At 46.1% G+C, this 16188-nt stretch overlaps 2 protein-coding genes across 3 annotated transcripts; one reads left to right on the forward strand and one right to left on the reverse strand.

Moving 5' to 3' along the window:
- The first annotated feature begins 538 nt into the window (after positions 1-538).
- Positions 539-2348, forward strand: LOC123167435 (transcription factor bHLH93). 2 transcript variants are annotated; one of them, XM_044585280.1, is made up of 4 exons: positions 539-1277; positions 1374-1556; positions 1676-1855; positions 1963-2348. In XM_044585280.1, the coding sequence occupies exons 1-4, from the start codon at positions 693-695 to the stop codon at positions 2041-2043; spliced, it is 1029 nt and encodes a 342-aa protein (XP_044441215.1). In that variant the 5' UTR covers positions 539-692; the 3' UTR covers positions 2044-2348. The 2 variants fall into 2 exon arrangements, with proteins under 2 accessions (XP_044441215.1, XP_044441216.1); XM_044585281.1 differs by having other exon boundaries at positions 541-1277; positions 1676-1843.
- A 1798-nt stretch (positions 2349-4146) lies between these two features.
- LOC123171555 (serine/threonine-protein kinase ATR) lies at positions 4147-15750 on the reverse strand. Its single transcript, XM_044589007.1, has 15 exons — positions 15477-15750; positions 15229-15373; positions 14805-14908; positions 14373-14686; positions 14164-14288; positions 13081-13225; positions 12451-13017; positions 12284-12359; positions 11439-11787; positions 9951-11204; positions 6539-9854; positions 5890-6459; positions 4941-5567; positions 4636-4830; positions 4147-4525 (listed from the first exon to the last, which is right to left on the reverse strand). Exons 1-15 carry the CDS (start codon positions 15628-15630, stop codon positions 4358-4360), a joined length of 8109 nt encoding a protein of 2702 aa, XP_044444942.1. The 5' UTR covers positions 15631-15750; the 3' UTR covers positions 4147-4357.
- Positions 15751-16188: the final 438 nt, after the last annotated feature.

A 16188-nucleotide genomic window follows, 5' to 3' on the forward strand; every position in this document is an offset into this window, starting at 1 on the left:
AATAAAACCACGCACACACGCAGCACCTGGCCACATTTTTTCTTCGGTGCAATGATGCCGGACCTTTATGTCCAACAGACGCATCATATCTACCCATCCATCCATCCCTTGTCACCCTTTCTGCCGATTCCCTACACATGAGTGTAGCGAGAGGTCATTACACACGAGAAGAGAAAAGAAAGAGAGGCCGGAGGACTCCCTCCCTGATTCCCCTGGCCACTGTTATCTTATCTTTTTCACCCCTAGTACTAGTGCTAGTACTGCTAGCTCACAAGCCGCAAGAGTACAAGCCCTGGGTTGATTGGGAGCCGCTTGCATCAGATTAGATTAGATTAGGTTAAAACCAGATGGATGAAGGAGGGGATGGAAAGGCATGATTCCTTTCCAATCCAATCACATCCCTATGCTGCTGCATGCATGCACGATCTCGCTAATGGAACCCCCCCAGCCTACCTTAATGCCACTGCTCACCATTCATTACCAGGGAATAATTGTCCCCCTTCCTTCCTTCCCCCATATATTAATCCCCCCTGATTCCCCCTCACCATTGTCACCAACACAATACCATCATCCTTCCTCTCACTCCTCTCTCTCACACAGAGACACATCACTCTCTCTCTCTCTCTCTCTCATCTCCGTCTCTGTCAGAAGGGGAGGCCAAGAAAGAAGTGGAGGAGGGGGAAAGACGGGCAATGGAGCTGGACGAGCAGGCGTTCTTGGAGGAGCTCTTCTCGCTGAGGAGGGACGCCACGGCCGCGTGGGAGTGCAATGCCATGGGGGACTTCTTCTCCCCGGCCTGCGGCGCCGGCGCCGCAGGCATGGACTGCTTCCAGGAGCGGCACCAGCCCACCGTCAGCGTGCTGCCCACCTTCACGGCCTCGTTCGAGCAGCCGCACCCGCAGCAGCATCAGCATCACCAGCACGCGGCGGTGGCTTCTGGGGGGTTCGACTGCCTCAGCGAGGTCTACGGCGGCGGCCCCTTCCCAAATGCCGTCGGCGGCGGGTACGGCGAGATGGGGTTTCTCGCCGCGATGGACCCCAAGGCGGCGGCGGATGGGGGCGGCCTCGGCGCCTGCAAGGTGGAGCCCGGGCTGGCGGCCGTGGACGGCGGCGCGTTCGGGTCGGGTCAGATGGCGGCGTTGGCCCCGGCGCCGGCGTCGAGGAAGAAGCGGGTGGAGGGCATGCCGTCCAAGAACCTGATGGCGGAGCGCCGGCGCCGCAAGCGGCTCAACGACCGCCTCTCCATGCTCCGCTCCGTCGTGCCCAAGATCAGCAAGGTGAAAAAAAAGCCCCTCCTTTCCGATTTCACCACATCAGAATCAAAATCTTGGGGGTAAATTAGGCTGAGTGTGGATTTGATTTTGGGCGTGTAGATGGACAGGACGTCGATCCTGGGGGACACCATCGACTACATGAAGGAGCTGCTGGAGAGGATCCGGCGGCTGCAGGAGGAGATGGAGGAGGCGCATCCCGGGCAACCGGCGGCGGCGGCGCCGCTGCTGAGCGTGTTCCGGGAGCTCAACCCCAACGAGATGCTCGCCAGGAACACCCCCAAGGTCAGCAATCTTCTTCTAGGCCGCCACCCACTGCCCCCGCCAACGGAGCAGAGTGCCATTGCCGCTGTGGCTTCAAGAAAGAAATGTTGGCTGACAGATGTTGTGCTGGTGCTTTGCAGTTCGAGGTGGAGCGCAAGGAGGAGGACACCCGGGTGGAGATCTACTGCGCCGCCAAGCCGGGGCTGCTGCTGTCCACGGTGAGCACCCTCGACACGCTCGGCCTCGACATCCAGCAGTGCGTCGTCAGCTGCTTCAACGACTTCGCCATGCACGCCTCCTGCTCCGAGGTACCCCAGCCAGTCAGTCAGCCCATCCATGAATTCATCAGTTCGTCAGCAAGCATGGGTGGATTCATCTTCGGTTCAGTCACCGATTCCAGCTGATTTTGAGTCGTTTGTGGGTGCAGATGCAGAGGGAGATGATCAGCGCGGACGCCATCAAGCAGGAGCTGTTCAAGAACGCCGGCTACGGAGGCGGCTGCTTGTAGATCGACGAGGAAGCAGCACCACCACCATCACCATGACCATGAGTCCATGACCACCACCAGCAGCAGCAGGAGGAAGGATAATAAAGTAGTAGAAGTAGCTGTAGAAGTCAGTAGAATTAGCACTTAGCACTAGTACCAGCAGTAGTGAAAAAGGCCGGGGCAAGATTCGGGGTGGGGGGAGAACCCTTTTTCGCAGATGATAACCATGTCGCCGTGATCAAAATTCTCTCCTGTTAGCAACAAAGATCGGCGGGCACCTTTCCAATGAATGATTGATGAGGGTGATGATCCCCTCGTTGCGCGCTTTTCCGGCCATTGTTTAGTGTTTATCAGCCATGTTGTTGTACCACCAAATCGCCCCCAAAAGAAAGCGAAAGCGAAAGAGAAAGCATCTTGGGTTGGGTTGGGTTGGGTTGTGCCATGCTCCTGTTGTTTGACATCGGCGATGCTGGGCACCAGCTGGTGTATACTAGCGATGAATCATGCAGCAACAGAACGCCGTTGCTTGCTTGCTTTGCATTGCTCACATCTTCACCGATGATGATGATGCCGCTGAAGAAGAGGACATGGGTGGCTGGCTGATTGGGACTGTTTTCTAATGATGATGGTGATGAAGACATGCTGGATGGATGGATAAACAAAGGAGGCTTCTCTCCAATTTGTTCCCTCTCTCTATGTGTGTAAGATGAGGAAAATGATTTCAGCACCTGGAGGGATCCCTGTTGTTTGACATTGGACAATGTCAGGCACCAGCTGATGGGCACCAAATCATGCGTGTACAATCAGCACCTCCATCCACCCGTTGCTCTGCATTGCGTTGTCGTTGCGCCTCAAATCTTCACTCATGAAGACATGTACTCCCTCCGTCTCATAATATAAGAGTGTTTTTGACATTACACTAGTGTAGAGAAACGCTCTTATATTATGGGACAGAGGGAGTAGGTTGCATTGGAAAAGGAAAGTTTCCCCCAATATACTACAATTTTCTATAAAGACAAGGGCGATGATGAATACACTGATGGATGGCTGTGACATTGCGGAGTAGAAAAATAAAAGTTGGCCTCCATTTTCGTCCCTTCTCTCTCTGCGGGTGTGAGTAAGATGAGGAGGACCAGTGGCCCTTGTCGTATCCCTTGGCATTCTTGCCCGGATGAGGCCGGGGACCGATCAGTTAAGTAAGCCTCGCCTCGAGCAGGACCATTGACCACTAATTCACACGGCCGGCCGAGCAGACAAAGATCATGTCGGTAAAGCAGCCCGGCCAGCCTGCCTGCAGGCCCAGTTTTCTACTCCAATCATCATCATCAGCCTAGCCTCTGATCAGTCTACAAACTTTCTTATGGTTGATCAGCTTGCAACAAGTGCACTTAGTTAGTCCTTGCAGGGAAGGAGGTCCGCATTTTGTAATGCCCTAAAGGGGGCACTTTTTGCAGTGTTGGCCCCGTTTTCTCTCAAAAAATGAAATAAAAAAGCTTCGTTTGGCTCTTCTCTTCGGAGTCATGCGCAGGTCGGTCAAAATCTAAACTCTGGAGTTTGTGCTCTTGCTGGCGGACGTTTGCAGTTCCGGGCCAAGAACCACAACCCTTTCTTCAGAGCGAAAAGGACGGTGCCAGTAGGATATTCCAGAAATTGGAAGGGGATGCAGCTGCTTGCAGCGGGGTGGATGATGATGGATGGGCGGGGCTGCTGACGCCTCTCGGCTTGCTTGCTTGCCCATCATATTCCTCCGCTGGAGATGCGGCTGGCCGTGGCTCTGCTGGCTGTTGACGCCATGACGACGGCTGCCAAGTGCCCAGTAGTATCTCTCTCTCTCTCTCTCTCTCTCGCCATGCTTCCTCGTGCTGGAATCATCCTGACGCCGGAGAGGAGGCGGGCATGTGGCATGGCTGCAATGCCACTGCCCATCCCCCCTGGGGCAAACTCTACGTGTATGATTGAACCTTTTGGGATCCTCCAAAACGTAGGGGGGAGAGAGAATTCCTGTGACTCTGAGGATACCCCAGAGCCAACTCTACAGTGCAACATGGACCTGACAGAAAATACCACTCTAAAGTCTAGATGCCATGACAATACTGAAACTTTCTTGATAGTCGTAATTAGTGGGGGGATCACAAAATGTCTCACAAGGAGTATGTTCAGTAGCTAACACTAACAGTAACAGCGGTTAGTGGTAACAGGAACTAAGGCAGCTAATGGACTGGTCACAAAAACGCCGCTAAGCTGCCTTTACTTCCTGTATGTATGTCTACCTCATCCAGTGAAACACACATTAGCGGCGTGGGAGGGAGGGGACCTGTTATATGGTTATAGGTCGTCAGAACCAGGGCATCCACCAGATGTACATCTTGCCGAGGTTCTTGTGGGAGACTGCTTCCGCGATCAGCCGCCGCGCCTGCCCTTCGACGGAGAGCGGCAGGGAGGGCGCGGCGTTGACGCCCACCACGACACCCTGGAGCCTCGCCGTGATGTTGGCGATGGCTCTCTGGATCATCATTCGAAACAAGAGGCAGATCAGGAGAGCAACACGGTTGTGTTAGCAACGATCAAATATTGATAATAGCTATTTTTTTAGATAAAGGATAATGATGATACCTGCGCTTGCGGATTTCGGACCTCGCCTCCACTGGACTTGTGGGCTTTGGTCCACTCTACTAGCGGGTCGTGGATGAAGGTCTCGAGGACGGTCATGAGCGCCTCCTTGTGGCCCCTGAGAACCGATAAAGTGATCTCGCAGACCTTCAGAAAGACGCCTTCGTATCCAGCGATGCCCAATCCATCGATCATGTTCTGCAGTAGCAAATTCAGCATGCCAATGTTAGTACTTGTGATGGAAATCGGATTGCATGTGTTGGATAAGCTGCTGAAAAGAAACCGCGTGACATGATCTCACTGCTTACTTGTGTAAGCCTGAACGGCACCACCTCGGGCTTCTCAAGCTGCAAACCCTTGTCAAACAAGCAACTGAAATCCACATGAACACAGTCCCCGGTCGTCGCGTCAATAAGGATGTTCTCGCCGTGCCTGTCACCAAGCCCAACAATGTGCCCAACCATCGACCAAACTGCGGCGGTATGTGCATATGCCACTCTGGCACGAAACCATGCAGCTGGTTCAGAGAATGTCGTCAAGAACCATTTGTGGAACACCGGGGGGAACAATGGAAGGATTTTAGTTTTCATCATCTCATCTTCAGGTATTTTGCTGGCATGGCATACATCATATATCCTCTTCATCTGTGAGTTTGTTTTCATCCTATCATACTTGCCGCAAGTTATGTATATGTCCTGAAGAATATGCCGAAGACCACGGGTGTTGGGCACCCATTCTACTAGTCCACAGTCTTCTGTAAGTGGAACCACGGCAAAGGTTCTGATATAAAGCTTCCTCCTGCGGCTCTCAGGAACTTTGGAGAGGAGACGATTGATCACAGCATTGAACTCCATCATGCGTGCATCCTTCCTAAGGTCATCCTTCGGTTTACATAGAAATGGGCGAGCCACTCCATCGCTTCCAAGGAACACAACCTGAAGTTCAAAATGATCAAAATAGTAACTTAAATGAGTGAAGTACTAGTGATGTATACAAGTTAGTTGAGACACTTAAAAATGAAAACTAATCATAAATGACCAAAAATAGTACTTAAATGAGTGCGAGTAAATGATCTGGACCCTTGATAGCTCCCAACCTCCCACACCTTATCCAACCTATGACTTGCACGGTTGCACCCACAATACCATGATGCACACCAACCATAAAAAATACTAGGACTACTTCCGTGCACAAACTTCAGTACATGTTGAACAAGCATAATTATCAAGGCAGTATTAAATATGTGCATGTGTATACCTTCTTTGGTTTCTGAAGGGAGGATAGGATCTCTGCATCGTCGGCTATTCCAGCTATAGTAGGATGCTCAGAGATCGAAAAAGGGTGAAAAGTAGATTGACCTGACATATTTGAATCGTATGATGGCAGAGTTACAGTGAGAGCCTGCTGGACAGGTAATATAATTCCTAGGGGCATCATTCTTTTCAAGGAACTGAACTCAGTCGAGATATTTATTGACCTTGCCTTGGGCTGCCCTGGGTGAAAGCACAGCTTAATCAGATGTTCTATTAGAGAAGGAAACTGATTAAACAGCGCAACATGGTCGCTCCTCTTCCCAACGCCCTTCTTTGCTAATTTTAATATTTGTCCAGCAGCCTCTCGTCTTGCAGAAACTGTTGACTTTGACACTGCAGCCATCATCCAAAGTGCTTGCTGAGGGTATGCCTGTAAAACCACCTGGATAATGTATCTTACAACTCTGACAAGTTCACCATTCTGATGACAGATGCGAGATATCAACTGAGACAGCACAGTTAGCCACTGATAAGTTGGTAGATCCTTCGAGCACCCGCGGACGACGGCTAACATCTGCATTAGATGGGCTGATTAGATCTCTTACACAGATTGAAAGAAATGAAGAAAAAAAAACATGTAAAAGAAAATTTACCCTATCATGAACGACTTTCATTTCTGCACTTCGCCCTTCTTGGATGTATATGTTTCCAAATTCAAACCAAACCGTAAGTAACCGTGGTAGTGCTTGAAAAAGATTCTTGTGTCCTTTGTGGAGTCCTTTTGCATAACATAGCAAGACTGTTGGAACCAACTCCCACCAAGGCCTCTCTTTAGCTGGGGCACTTGCACTTCCAGCAGAGCCAGGAGTAACAGATCCAACTCCACCTGTGAATTTCTTATCTTCCTGACGTTTCCTAGCATCAACAAGTAAATCATCCAAAAACTTTGCCATGCAAAAGAAACCCTTCTCCCACTTGGGCCGCAACTCTGTTACTCTACTGTAGAGAGTTTTGATTTCCTCGCTCTGTTTTTGCCCTGTATTGTGGATCCATCTAGTATAAAGAAGAAGGGTTTTAGACACATCTGGATTCTCTTTTGATGCTTGTGTTGCAGAGATAGGCGCATTTGGCAATGCAAGAGAAAGGCTGGAAAGAGATGAAAGGACAGCATTTCCCAAAACCTCCGCGGGCATGTTTAGAAGTGTTTGCTGAAGTTCGGCTATAGCACTATCAGATTTCCGTATATTCCAGAGGTGCTTTGCCTTCTCCATGTGAACGTTTGGAGCACCTGAAGCATCTGCTTCCAGTATTGCACGGTGGGCTGTCTCATAATGTCCAGCCAAACGGCAGAGCTTAGCGTACTGAAGCCAGCAGTTCCCAACTTGAGAATTCATATGACTAAGATTATAAACCATCCTTCGGAAAGCAAGCAAAGGCTCCCTTGCCCACAGAGACGATTGTGTACATTTAAGACGGTTATCCCAGTCTTTTGTTAACTTCAGAAAACTTGGATCATCTGCACTGAATGATTTGTCGAGAAATGACTCATCTCCCAGCAGGGAGTTGAAGTCTTCCAGCTCACACAGCATGTGGAGCTTGACAATGTAGGGATATGCACGCATATATGAGTCCATGCCTGCTGCAGCCAACGGGACAAGCAACGCTTGCTTGGACTGGGCGATCTTTTCAGCAACCATAAACTGGTCTTTTGTCGTCATCGCCTTGAATATTTTTGCTAGACCTATGTCAAACGAAGCACTGTTCTCAGTGCTACTGTACACAAGACCTTTGTCTGCCTCGGGTAGGTACTCGTCCATGAGATCCCATCTTCCTAATCTCCAAGCTGCTTGCACACCTTGCATGCACCATGTTTTCTTATACTGAGGTATTCTGCCAACCAAACCATCCACATGCGCAATCATGGCTTGAAGGTGGCACATGTTTAGCAAACAGTTGAGAACATCACAATGTCTATGGACAGAATCAGGTTCCATTTGCAAAGCATGTTCACACAGTGTTAGCACTTCAGCCCAGTTTCCAGCTTTCTCATTGATGATAAGTTGATCTTGTAGGCTTGATGAATTCCTCAGATTAGCTAAACCTAATAGGCCATCAGGCTCATCCAATCCTCCATATATTTCCATCAGAAAAGAGATGTCATCATCTGAAAAAGTGCCGCTACACTCTGCAGCTGGATTAGAGGACCCGGACTTCTCTCGGACATGAGATTCGAAATATGCTAGAGCACGTGCATGAGCTTGACATCTAAAAGAGGTCTTAGCTAGAGTAACTTTAGGTATAGCAGCCAACAGCTCAGCAACATTGCTACACTGCACCAACAATTGATCTTGGCCGTTATTAGAACAGCTTTCTTCGTTCAATTTACCTGCTTGCCTCCCAGCCATGGCATTATTAGACTGGGATAGAGCAATTTCCTGCTTGAGATCATCAACCCATTGCCCAAGATTATCAAGTAAAGTGAAGATGGCTTGAACACAAACCTCACTCTGCCCCCCAGTAACACCTTGAACAATAGCCCCACTACTTTCTGAAGCAGCTGCATTGAGAACAGACAATATTTCATCAGTGATACTTTGCCGAGCCTCTGGAGTTCCATAGCAAACAGCATTTAAAACCAAGTAAGGTAGGAGATAGAGCGCAGTTGGCATGTCATGCCGAACAATTCCTCGGCATGCACTGAAGATACCATAGCGCGATCCAGTTGCGTGGGATGTCAACTTTCTAATCCAGTAATATATCCACCTTCTGAAGGACATCGTTGGGCGGTATATTGGGCCAAGTAAAGCAGCATCATTCACACTAGGAAGATGAAATCTTGAAGTCAAGCATGGCGCAATTATTTCCTTAACATAACTAGAAAAACGTCCCCACAATTTCTGACCCCTTCTGCTCATTTCACAACTACTTGAATCTTCCCCATTATCTTCTTTGGGTAAAGACTGACAGCCGGCCAATTTTAGTAGCTCTTGAATAGCTAAGGCAGCAGAATCTTGTACTGTTGTATCGGAAGCTGCTCTGAATGCCCTTGCAAGATGCTTGTGGATCAACTCAAATATAAGATCATCGTCTGAACATTCAATCTTAAAGCGCTCACACGAAATTACCTTGAACTTAGCAGGATCAACTGCACCCAGTGCACCAAGACAATCTGCACAGACTAGTTTCAGCCTCTGGCCAACCATTGTCCTTGACTCCTCAGCACATCCTTTAAGTAAAGCCATAATTAAAGCGCTTATTACATCCAAATCAGAAGTATCTTCACCAATTATAAGTGCAGTAACATCCTCCCGTTTGACCTTGAATAATTTACTCAACTCACATGCTACCATGTACCTTACATTCAAGCTCTCATGATTAAGACCATCAACGGCATCTTTTAGATGATCTTGCAGAGTCATTGATCCTCTGGCTTCCTGTATTATTTTGTTTACTTCCGACAAAGATGGTAAGCTGGGCAGCAATGGCAGTTCACGTATATGTTGTTTAAGCAACTTACTGTTTTTCACAACAAGTTCTTCTAGGATTTCAACAATTTTTCTCAGGTGCACAGAAGGGCATTCTCTGCACTTCTCTAAAGATGGAATGAAAGCAGCTACAACTTGGGACATAACATACTTGATACTGGTCGATGATACCTCAGCCAATTGCTTTATGAAAAAATGTAACACATCAAGACCATCCATTTGAAGAGCTTCCTTATCAGTGGCAAATATCAACAGAACCATAATCTTCGGTGCATGTGTACTCAAATAAGGGCCCATCATCTCAACTAACTTCCGTATACGCTGGAGAGCTTGCTTTTGAAGCTTCAAGTCATCAGAATGAAGCATCTTCTTGTCAATGCTATTGAGAAGTCTGACAAAATCATTCTTCAAGAACTCAGGAAGGGTGTCATTCCCTGTCAAAATTCTTGCAATATTCTGTATTGTTGGTGAAATTCTTGTTGTCCTGAAAATTGGAACACCATTAAAACTCATTCAAACTTATGCCTAATTACAAAGGAAGTATCTAGAGAAATATGTCTACAATGAAAAGAAAAGCTACCTTCTATCAGTCTCGATATGATCAGATTCCCCAGGAAAACATATGATCTCATCAAGCAGTGTTGGCAAAGCAGCTGCAAATATTTCTTTGCTATCACTTCCCGTTTCGGTGTGATAAAACTGTAGAACAGACGGCAAGTGCTGCCCATCTTCATAGAATAGAGCGAACGAAAGCACTTTAGGTAGTGAATTAACAATCAATGGTACTAGTTCAGTGTTTAGATGGTTTGCCAGTTCATGCAGAGTAATAACAGCTTGGTCATTGTCTGGGTGAGACACAATAAGCTTTGGTATAACTGATGGAACCATTCTCCTAATCAGCTCTTCAGTCTTAATCCCAAGAACAGCCTCAGCAAATTCATTAATCACTACAGGATGATTTAATAGTCTAGATGAAAGATAGTCATATAAATCATCTCTAACACGGAAGTTATTCGAGAGGAAGAGTTCTATTCCTCCTTTGAAACTGTAAGTGCAGCATCTGTGAAGTAATCTTGATGCCGTCTTCCTTACAATGGGATCATGGTTATCAAGCTGAGCAATAAGCAATACAAATGAGCAGAAAAAAACTTCCCCTTGAGTATCACTGGCTTGCATAATTGTAGCAGTAGACTCCAAAAGAGTCAGTAGAACATGAGAATCTTCAGCTTCTGCGAAAGCTTGCTTTATTTTGTCCATGAACTTAAGTTCTTTAGTCCCTCCCTCCATTCCCAGTTCATCCGAGAACAAAATGTCCATGACTCTGGTTTCCAAAAAGCAGCATACTACAAGAGAAAATGCATCTCTGACATCTTTCATTCCATTAAGTAGCAGAAAATCAATACAGTTTACCCACTTAATTTTCATCTCAAGTAAAACCTCTTTGCTAGAATGTCTCAGAACTCGTGGCAAAACTTCAACCATGGAAATGATACATTCTTTGGAAGTCTGTGCATATAGGAACTTGAAAAAAAGTGTGTGGGCCTTCAAAATATTATGTTTCAAGGCAACATTCTCAGTTTCTAGTACTGCCATGTCCACAATAGAAATCTGCTCTTTAGTATTGACAGTTCTGTTATCACAGTGAGGGCACCAGAAACCTTTCAAGAGAAGATCCAATGTCGAGACTGGTTGCTTAGAGTCCTTGTCCATGAACAGCTTGCAACTGTTCCCCGCTTTGTCAGTAACATCAGTTGTTCCATTTAAACAAGATAGGAAACCGAGTGAAAAGGCAACACATTTCCACACTTTGTCAGATCCTAAATCACCAAATAACCTGAAGAAGAAAAAAAAAACGACTCAAGGTTATCAGATCTTACAGAAGAACTATAAAACAAATTAAGTGCATTGTGGTCTAAGCAAATTTGAATTTATTTATATTCCTCAACCAAGGGAATGCCTTCAATAATATTTGGCAATCATAACCAAACGAGAAATTAACTGTTTTGTTTCAACAAAAGGCAAAGTGTAAAATGATAATCTGAAATCATGGTAAAGTATATTTACTCACTCAAGTTTCTTGAACATCACTCCAAGCATCGTAGGACCAGAATACAGTACAATAATGGGCAGTGACATAAGAGCCTCATTTTGAACCTCCACAGATTCACTATGGATAGCCAGTTCAAGGAGTTCAAGGTCACAATCAATATTCAGTCTGTTGCCAATCTTAGCAATAACTTGTACCACAAGGCATTTTAACTTGTCTAAGCATGCTTGAGTGGAAACATGACCGTCAGACCACACCCGTTTCAGCAAGCTGATGAGGTCAACATATAGTGGATAATCTAAATCTTCACTGCGATCACAAATCAGCCGAGCTTCATCTTCAAACAGTTTAGAGTCTCCAGGATGAAAGGCTACATAGACATTTAGACAAAAGTGAACAGTAAAAAATGAGAGAAAGAGAGCCATATCATCATGTACTCGTTAATATTTGGTCTGGCATAAGCTCGAAGCAATGAGCTTGTAAGTTTATCCCGGGACAATGGGATCAGCAGATCCCTTATTCATATTTATACATGTCTGATAGGTCCAGGTGCCTTCTATATTCTAGATGATTTGACAGGGAAGGATGGATTGTGGGGTTTACAAGCAGGTATTACACAAATAGCTCACCAAAATTGTATTTAAAATGATCTACCTTATATGATGAACAAGCCATAAGCCCAAGAAGTTGTATAAACACAAACAAGGACATAAAACACAAAACAGGATCACAAAAAACTTGACAGGAATATTAAGAATTGCACAGTTGTTACAGGCTTATAGATAAGCTACCTAAGATCCCAAACATAATTCATGTAAGTTGAACCATGGCATGTACAAAATGCAAAAGATGGAGGAAAACCTTACATCGGAGAAGCATTACAGTCTGAAGAGCTTTGAAATATAGTAACATGTCGAAGGAAAAAAAACATTTCTCGGTTGCCTGCATCGTTCACTAATGGTTAGGATGTTAAGTTCAAAAACGATGAAAAGCTAAAATAAATTTATGCAGCTTTATCATGATTTCTGCCTACCTGCTTGCAAATCCAAGGGATCCAGGAGAGAACTTGCTTAGAAATACTAATAAACAGACTTGTCTTTGGGTTAACACAGAATGAAAGAGAAAGAAGACTAAGCACTTGTATAGCAATATCAGGCTCCAATGGATAAGCATTATGATTGTCAGGTGACAGGAACTTAATACGTGAATTTAGTGACAATTGAAGATCATAGGCATAATCTTTTGCTAGTTCATGTCCTATGCCAGCAGGAGAGAATTTGGCCATAAATGAACCAATGGTTGATCGTGATTCAGACATCTTTTGACGTTTGTACAAAGTATTTTCCTGGTTCTGAGCCACTCTTTTCTGGCCGACTTTTGGCAGTTCAAATACTTCAGATTTTTCCTGAAAGCTGCCTCGATCATCGCTGGCATCCACAGACACCAAACTCTGACCAAATTTGTCAACAACCAGTCGAATGCATTCAGTCACTTTGTCATAAGGCTTGGGCAAATAGAGCAACTTCAGAAGGATCTCTGGTTTCCATACTTGTGGGGGGCAGACTTCAACTATTCTCATGTACGCATTGCACATCGCAGCCTGCAAAAGGTAGCATTAGTAGAGAGAAGTACCCAAAAGACCTGGGAAAATCGAGTTGCTAACCTGAAGCTCTGAGCTTCTACTGATCTGTACTGCCCTTGTGAAAACATTGACAATATCAGCAGCCGTAGATTCAACAATATAACCAGGACACAAAGAATGCAAAGCATTTAGACATGCACCCATTGATAAGTCATAATCTGGATCTCTGCAGAAATAAGACGAAGCATTATGCTATTTGACAGTGTTTGTGCACACTCCCATAATATCCATGACAAAATAAAACCTACATCGCATGGTATTTAAGGCTTTTAATATTAGGCAGAGCGAGCCAGTACATTGCTTATTGCGTTGTCTCTTCTTAAGGTCCCCAGCTGTAACTCTTTTGTAGAATACTTCCTCGTTATAATAAAAACATTTTATGGAAAATATATAGCTGAATAATTCAATAACTACCATTACCAGTTTCACCACTATTTGTTGTTTGACTAAAAGAATTTACAAAAAAGAAAGGCTACTATGTTTGAAACATATCCAGAGAAGGCAAACATATTAGCATTCTTGTAACAAAGTGTGTGTGTGTGGGAGGGGGGGGGGGGGGGGGCATACGTAATTCCTGACCAGAAACAAGCAAAATATAATCCACCATTACAGGTTTCCACTCTGCTTCTTCCAAGTGACAAATTCTTTTTCTACATTACTGTTACACTGAATGATATTTAGAGATAAGATATGATTCATGAAACCAAATATTCACCGGTGACAGAACTAAAATGGATTAGAATCAGGCATTTCAGGTAAACATAGGAGAGATACGTATAGATCAATATGCCTTGCTTCCAATACAACTAGGTGCCTACAATTGGATCTTCTTAAATCATTGAAATCAAAGTATGGACCAAGGCATCAGAAGCATTACAAAACATAAATATCAGTGGGCAAATATGCTAAACCAGCAAGCCAAGACCCGGGGAACAAAATGATATAATAAAGCATCTAAACTATTGTTTCATAGATTCCTTTCACATGGTAAAACAGACCTGAGGGATATCCGCAACATCATGTGACTTTTGACTGCTCCACATGACATCACTGGAGGGAGTGTAATAATCTAGACTAGAAGAAAAAGATACAGCAAGAGCATACCTGATACTAGAAAGCTCATTAACATCTTGGCTTAGAATCGATGTGATTGAACGAATAATAGTTTCCGTAGGAAGAATCTCAACAGTCATCACCGTTGCAACGATCCGCGCAAAATCAAAACAAACCTGTTGCACCAAATTGATTAACAGTGTGTCAAAGGTACATAGGTATAACCGAAAACACACACAGGCTCAAGGTTAAATACCAACCTTGTGCAGGGATTCATCCCCATAACAGAGAATAGAACAAGCAGCTGAAACAAATGGCATGGTAACAATCCCTTCAACATGCAGGGTACCATCTGTGAGGCATTTGTTGATGAGTCTAATTAACGAAGTGGCAAATGAACACCACCTCATGTCACCAGACAGATCAATCAGCACACCAGGTCCATTTTTAGGCTGGAACCTCTCTGGGAGGTCACTAAAAATCGCAGTGGACTCCAAAATGTCTGAGAAGGATCCACAGAAGCATTTTAAAAGACATCCACTCTCCGTGTGCTTTGATGCCACATATTGTAGATCTGTTAGATTCGACAAGAAGTTCAATTTCAATCCTCTCTGCACAACCTAACACACTGGAGTACTCAACAAACTGAAACTGCACAACGGTAACTAAATAAAGGGAACAGAATCACAGGCCTTCTACTGCAACCATCGCATCCAGGAAGAACTGCCTGTAGGCCTCCCGGTCACCGGTGCGGAGAAGTGAGAGGAGAGACCAAACCGGCTCAAATATAATTGACCTGCAACGGTGAAGAAACCAAACCGAGCGAATGTAAACAACACATAGCATCATTGCTTGAAGATACCCAGCATTACTAGATTCACTTATCTATCAGTTGTTCAAACAGGCAGCATTTTCCCATTCCAACATTCAACCCAAACTAGATGTTTGCTTCCTCTACCGCGCACAACGACATCATCAAAATTCGCCCCATGTATCACACGTGGATGCGGTAATACTTGGCAATCGAGTGCTTAAATCCATGTAATTTCCCATGTGCAGAGCGATTGGACTAGGGTTTACAAGGGGGAAAGAGGGGAAGAGCAGAGGAGTGCTTACTGGTAGTCGGGTTCTGCGAACAAGGGGAGGATGCGGCCGATGACGCGGATGACCTCGGCGGGGCGGCCGTTGGAGAAGACCCCGGGGAACCTGGGCGCCGTGTAGTTGAGCAGCCTGAGCACCACCTTGGTCTCCATCTCGGTCGCTGCATCGATGGGTCAATCAATCGCAGAGAATGTGAGCGGCGGCCCAGTCGCCGGCGAGAGGGGAACGGAGGAGGGAGGGGACGGGGGAGGGGACGGGCGTACCGGTGGGGGCGGGGAGGACGTTGTCGCGGAGGAGGCTGGGGAGGACCTCGCGGAGCTTGGCCTCGTAGTGGGCGGAGGCCGGGGCGGCGGCGGAGGAGGAGGAGCCCGCGATGAGCGCGCGGAGCTCCTTGATGTGGCCGGCGAAGTTCGACATGGCCGGCGGTGGTCGCCGCCGCCGGAGCCGGAGCGGGAGGGTTCGTCGTCGGCGGCGGCGGCGCCCTTTCCCTCCTTAATAATTTCGAAAAGGAATTCGAGAACTGCTGCCCTTTCTCCCCCTTTCCTTTTCTTCGTCGTCTCTCCTTTGGAGCGTGGTCGCCGTTTGTGTTGGGCCCAATCTAAAGACGGACGACGGATGGATAGCCTCGGCCCGCACACAGCTCTGGACTTTGGGATGGTCTGAAACTCAAGTTGGGCCTAAAATGTCCTTGTTCTTTCGTCCGGTTTTTTGTCTTTTTTTCGCGAAAAAGTTTTGTCAGAACCTATCGACATGGACCCAGTTTTGAAGATCTCGACGCGAGATCTCCAACAGTGAAAATAGTTCAAGATATAGACGCACGGTTTAAGAGATAAAACATTTTGAATGAAAGAATCTACAAAAAAAAAAACTTCCAGGTTGCGACAAGTGGAGCACCGAGGTGGGAGTGCTCTTTTGCAAAGAGTGCTCTTTAATTAGTGACTAGTAAAATGCCCGTGCATTGCCACGGGCTTTTGA

Source organism: Triticum aestivum, chromosome 7D, assembly GCF_018294505.1.
Source record: "Triticum aestivum cultivar Chinese Spring chromosome 7D, IWGSC CS RefSeq v2.1, whole genome shotgun sequence".
In the NCBI taxonomy this organism is placed as follows: domain Eukaryota; kingdom Viridiplantae; phylum Streptophyta; class Magnoliopsida; order Poales; family Poaceae; genus Triticum; species Triticum aestivum.

Excerpts from the sequence above, each read along its gene's own strand:
- LOC123167435 (XM_044585280.1), top strand. The coding sequence starts at position 693 with ATGGAGCTGGACGAGCAGGCGTTCTTGGAGGAGCTCTTCTCGCTGAGG. Across the intron at positions 1,278-1,373 it reads TCGTGCCCAAGATCAGCAAG|ATGGACAGGACGTCGATCCT; the intron begins GTGAAAAAAAAG and ends TTGGGCGTGTAG. Across the intron at positions 1,557-1,675 it reads TCGCCAGGAACACCCCCAAG|TTCGAGGTGGAGCGCAAGGA; the intron begins GTCAGCAATCTT and ends GGTGCTTTGCAG.
- LOC123171555 (XM_044589007.1), bottom strand. The coding sequence starts at position 15,630 with ATGTCGAACTTCGCCGGCCACATCAAGGAGCTCCGCGCGCTCATCGCG. Across the intron at positions 13,226-14,163 it reads AATGAGCTTTCTAGTATCAG|AGATCCAGATTATGACTTAT; the intron begins GTATGCTCTTGC and ends TTATTTCTGCAG. Across the intron at positions 6,460-6,538 it reads TGAAAGTCGTTCATGATAGG|ATGTTAGCCGTCGTCCGCGG; the intron begins GTAAATTTTCTT and ends CATCTAATGCAG.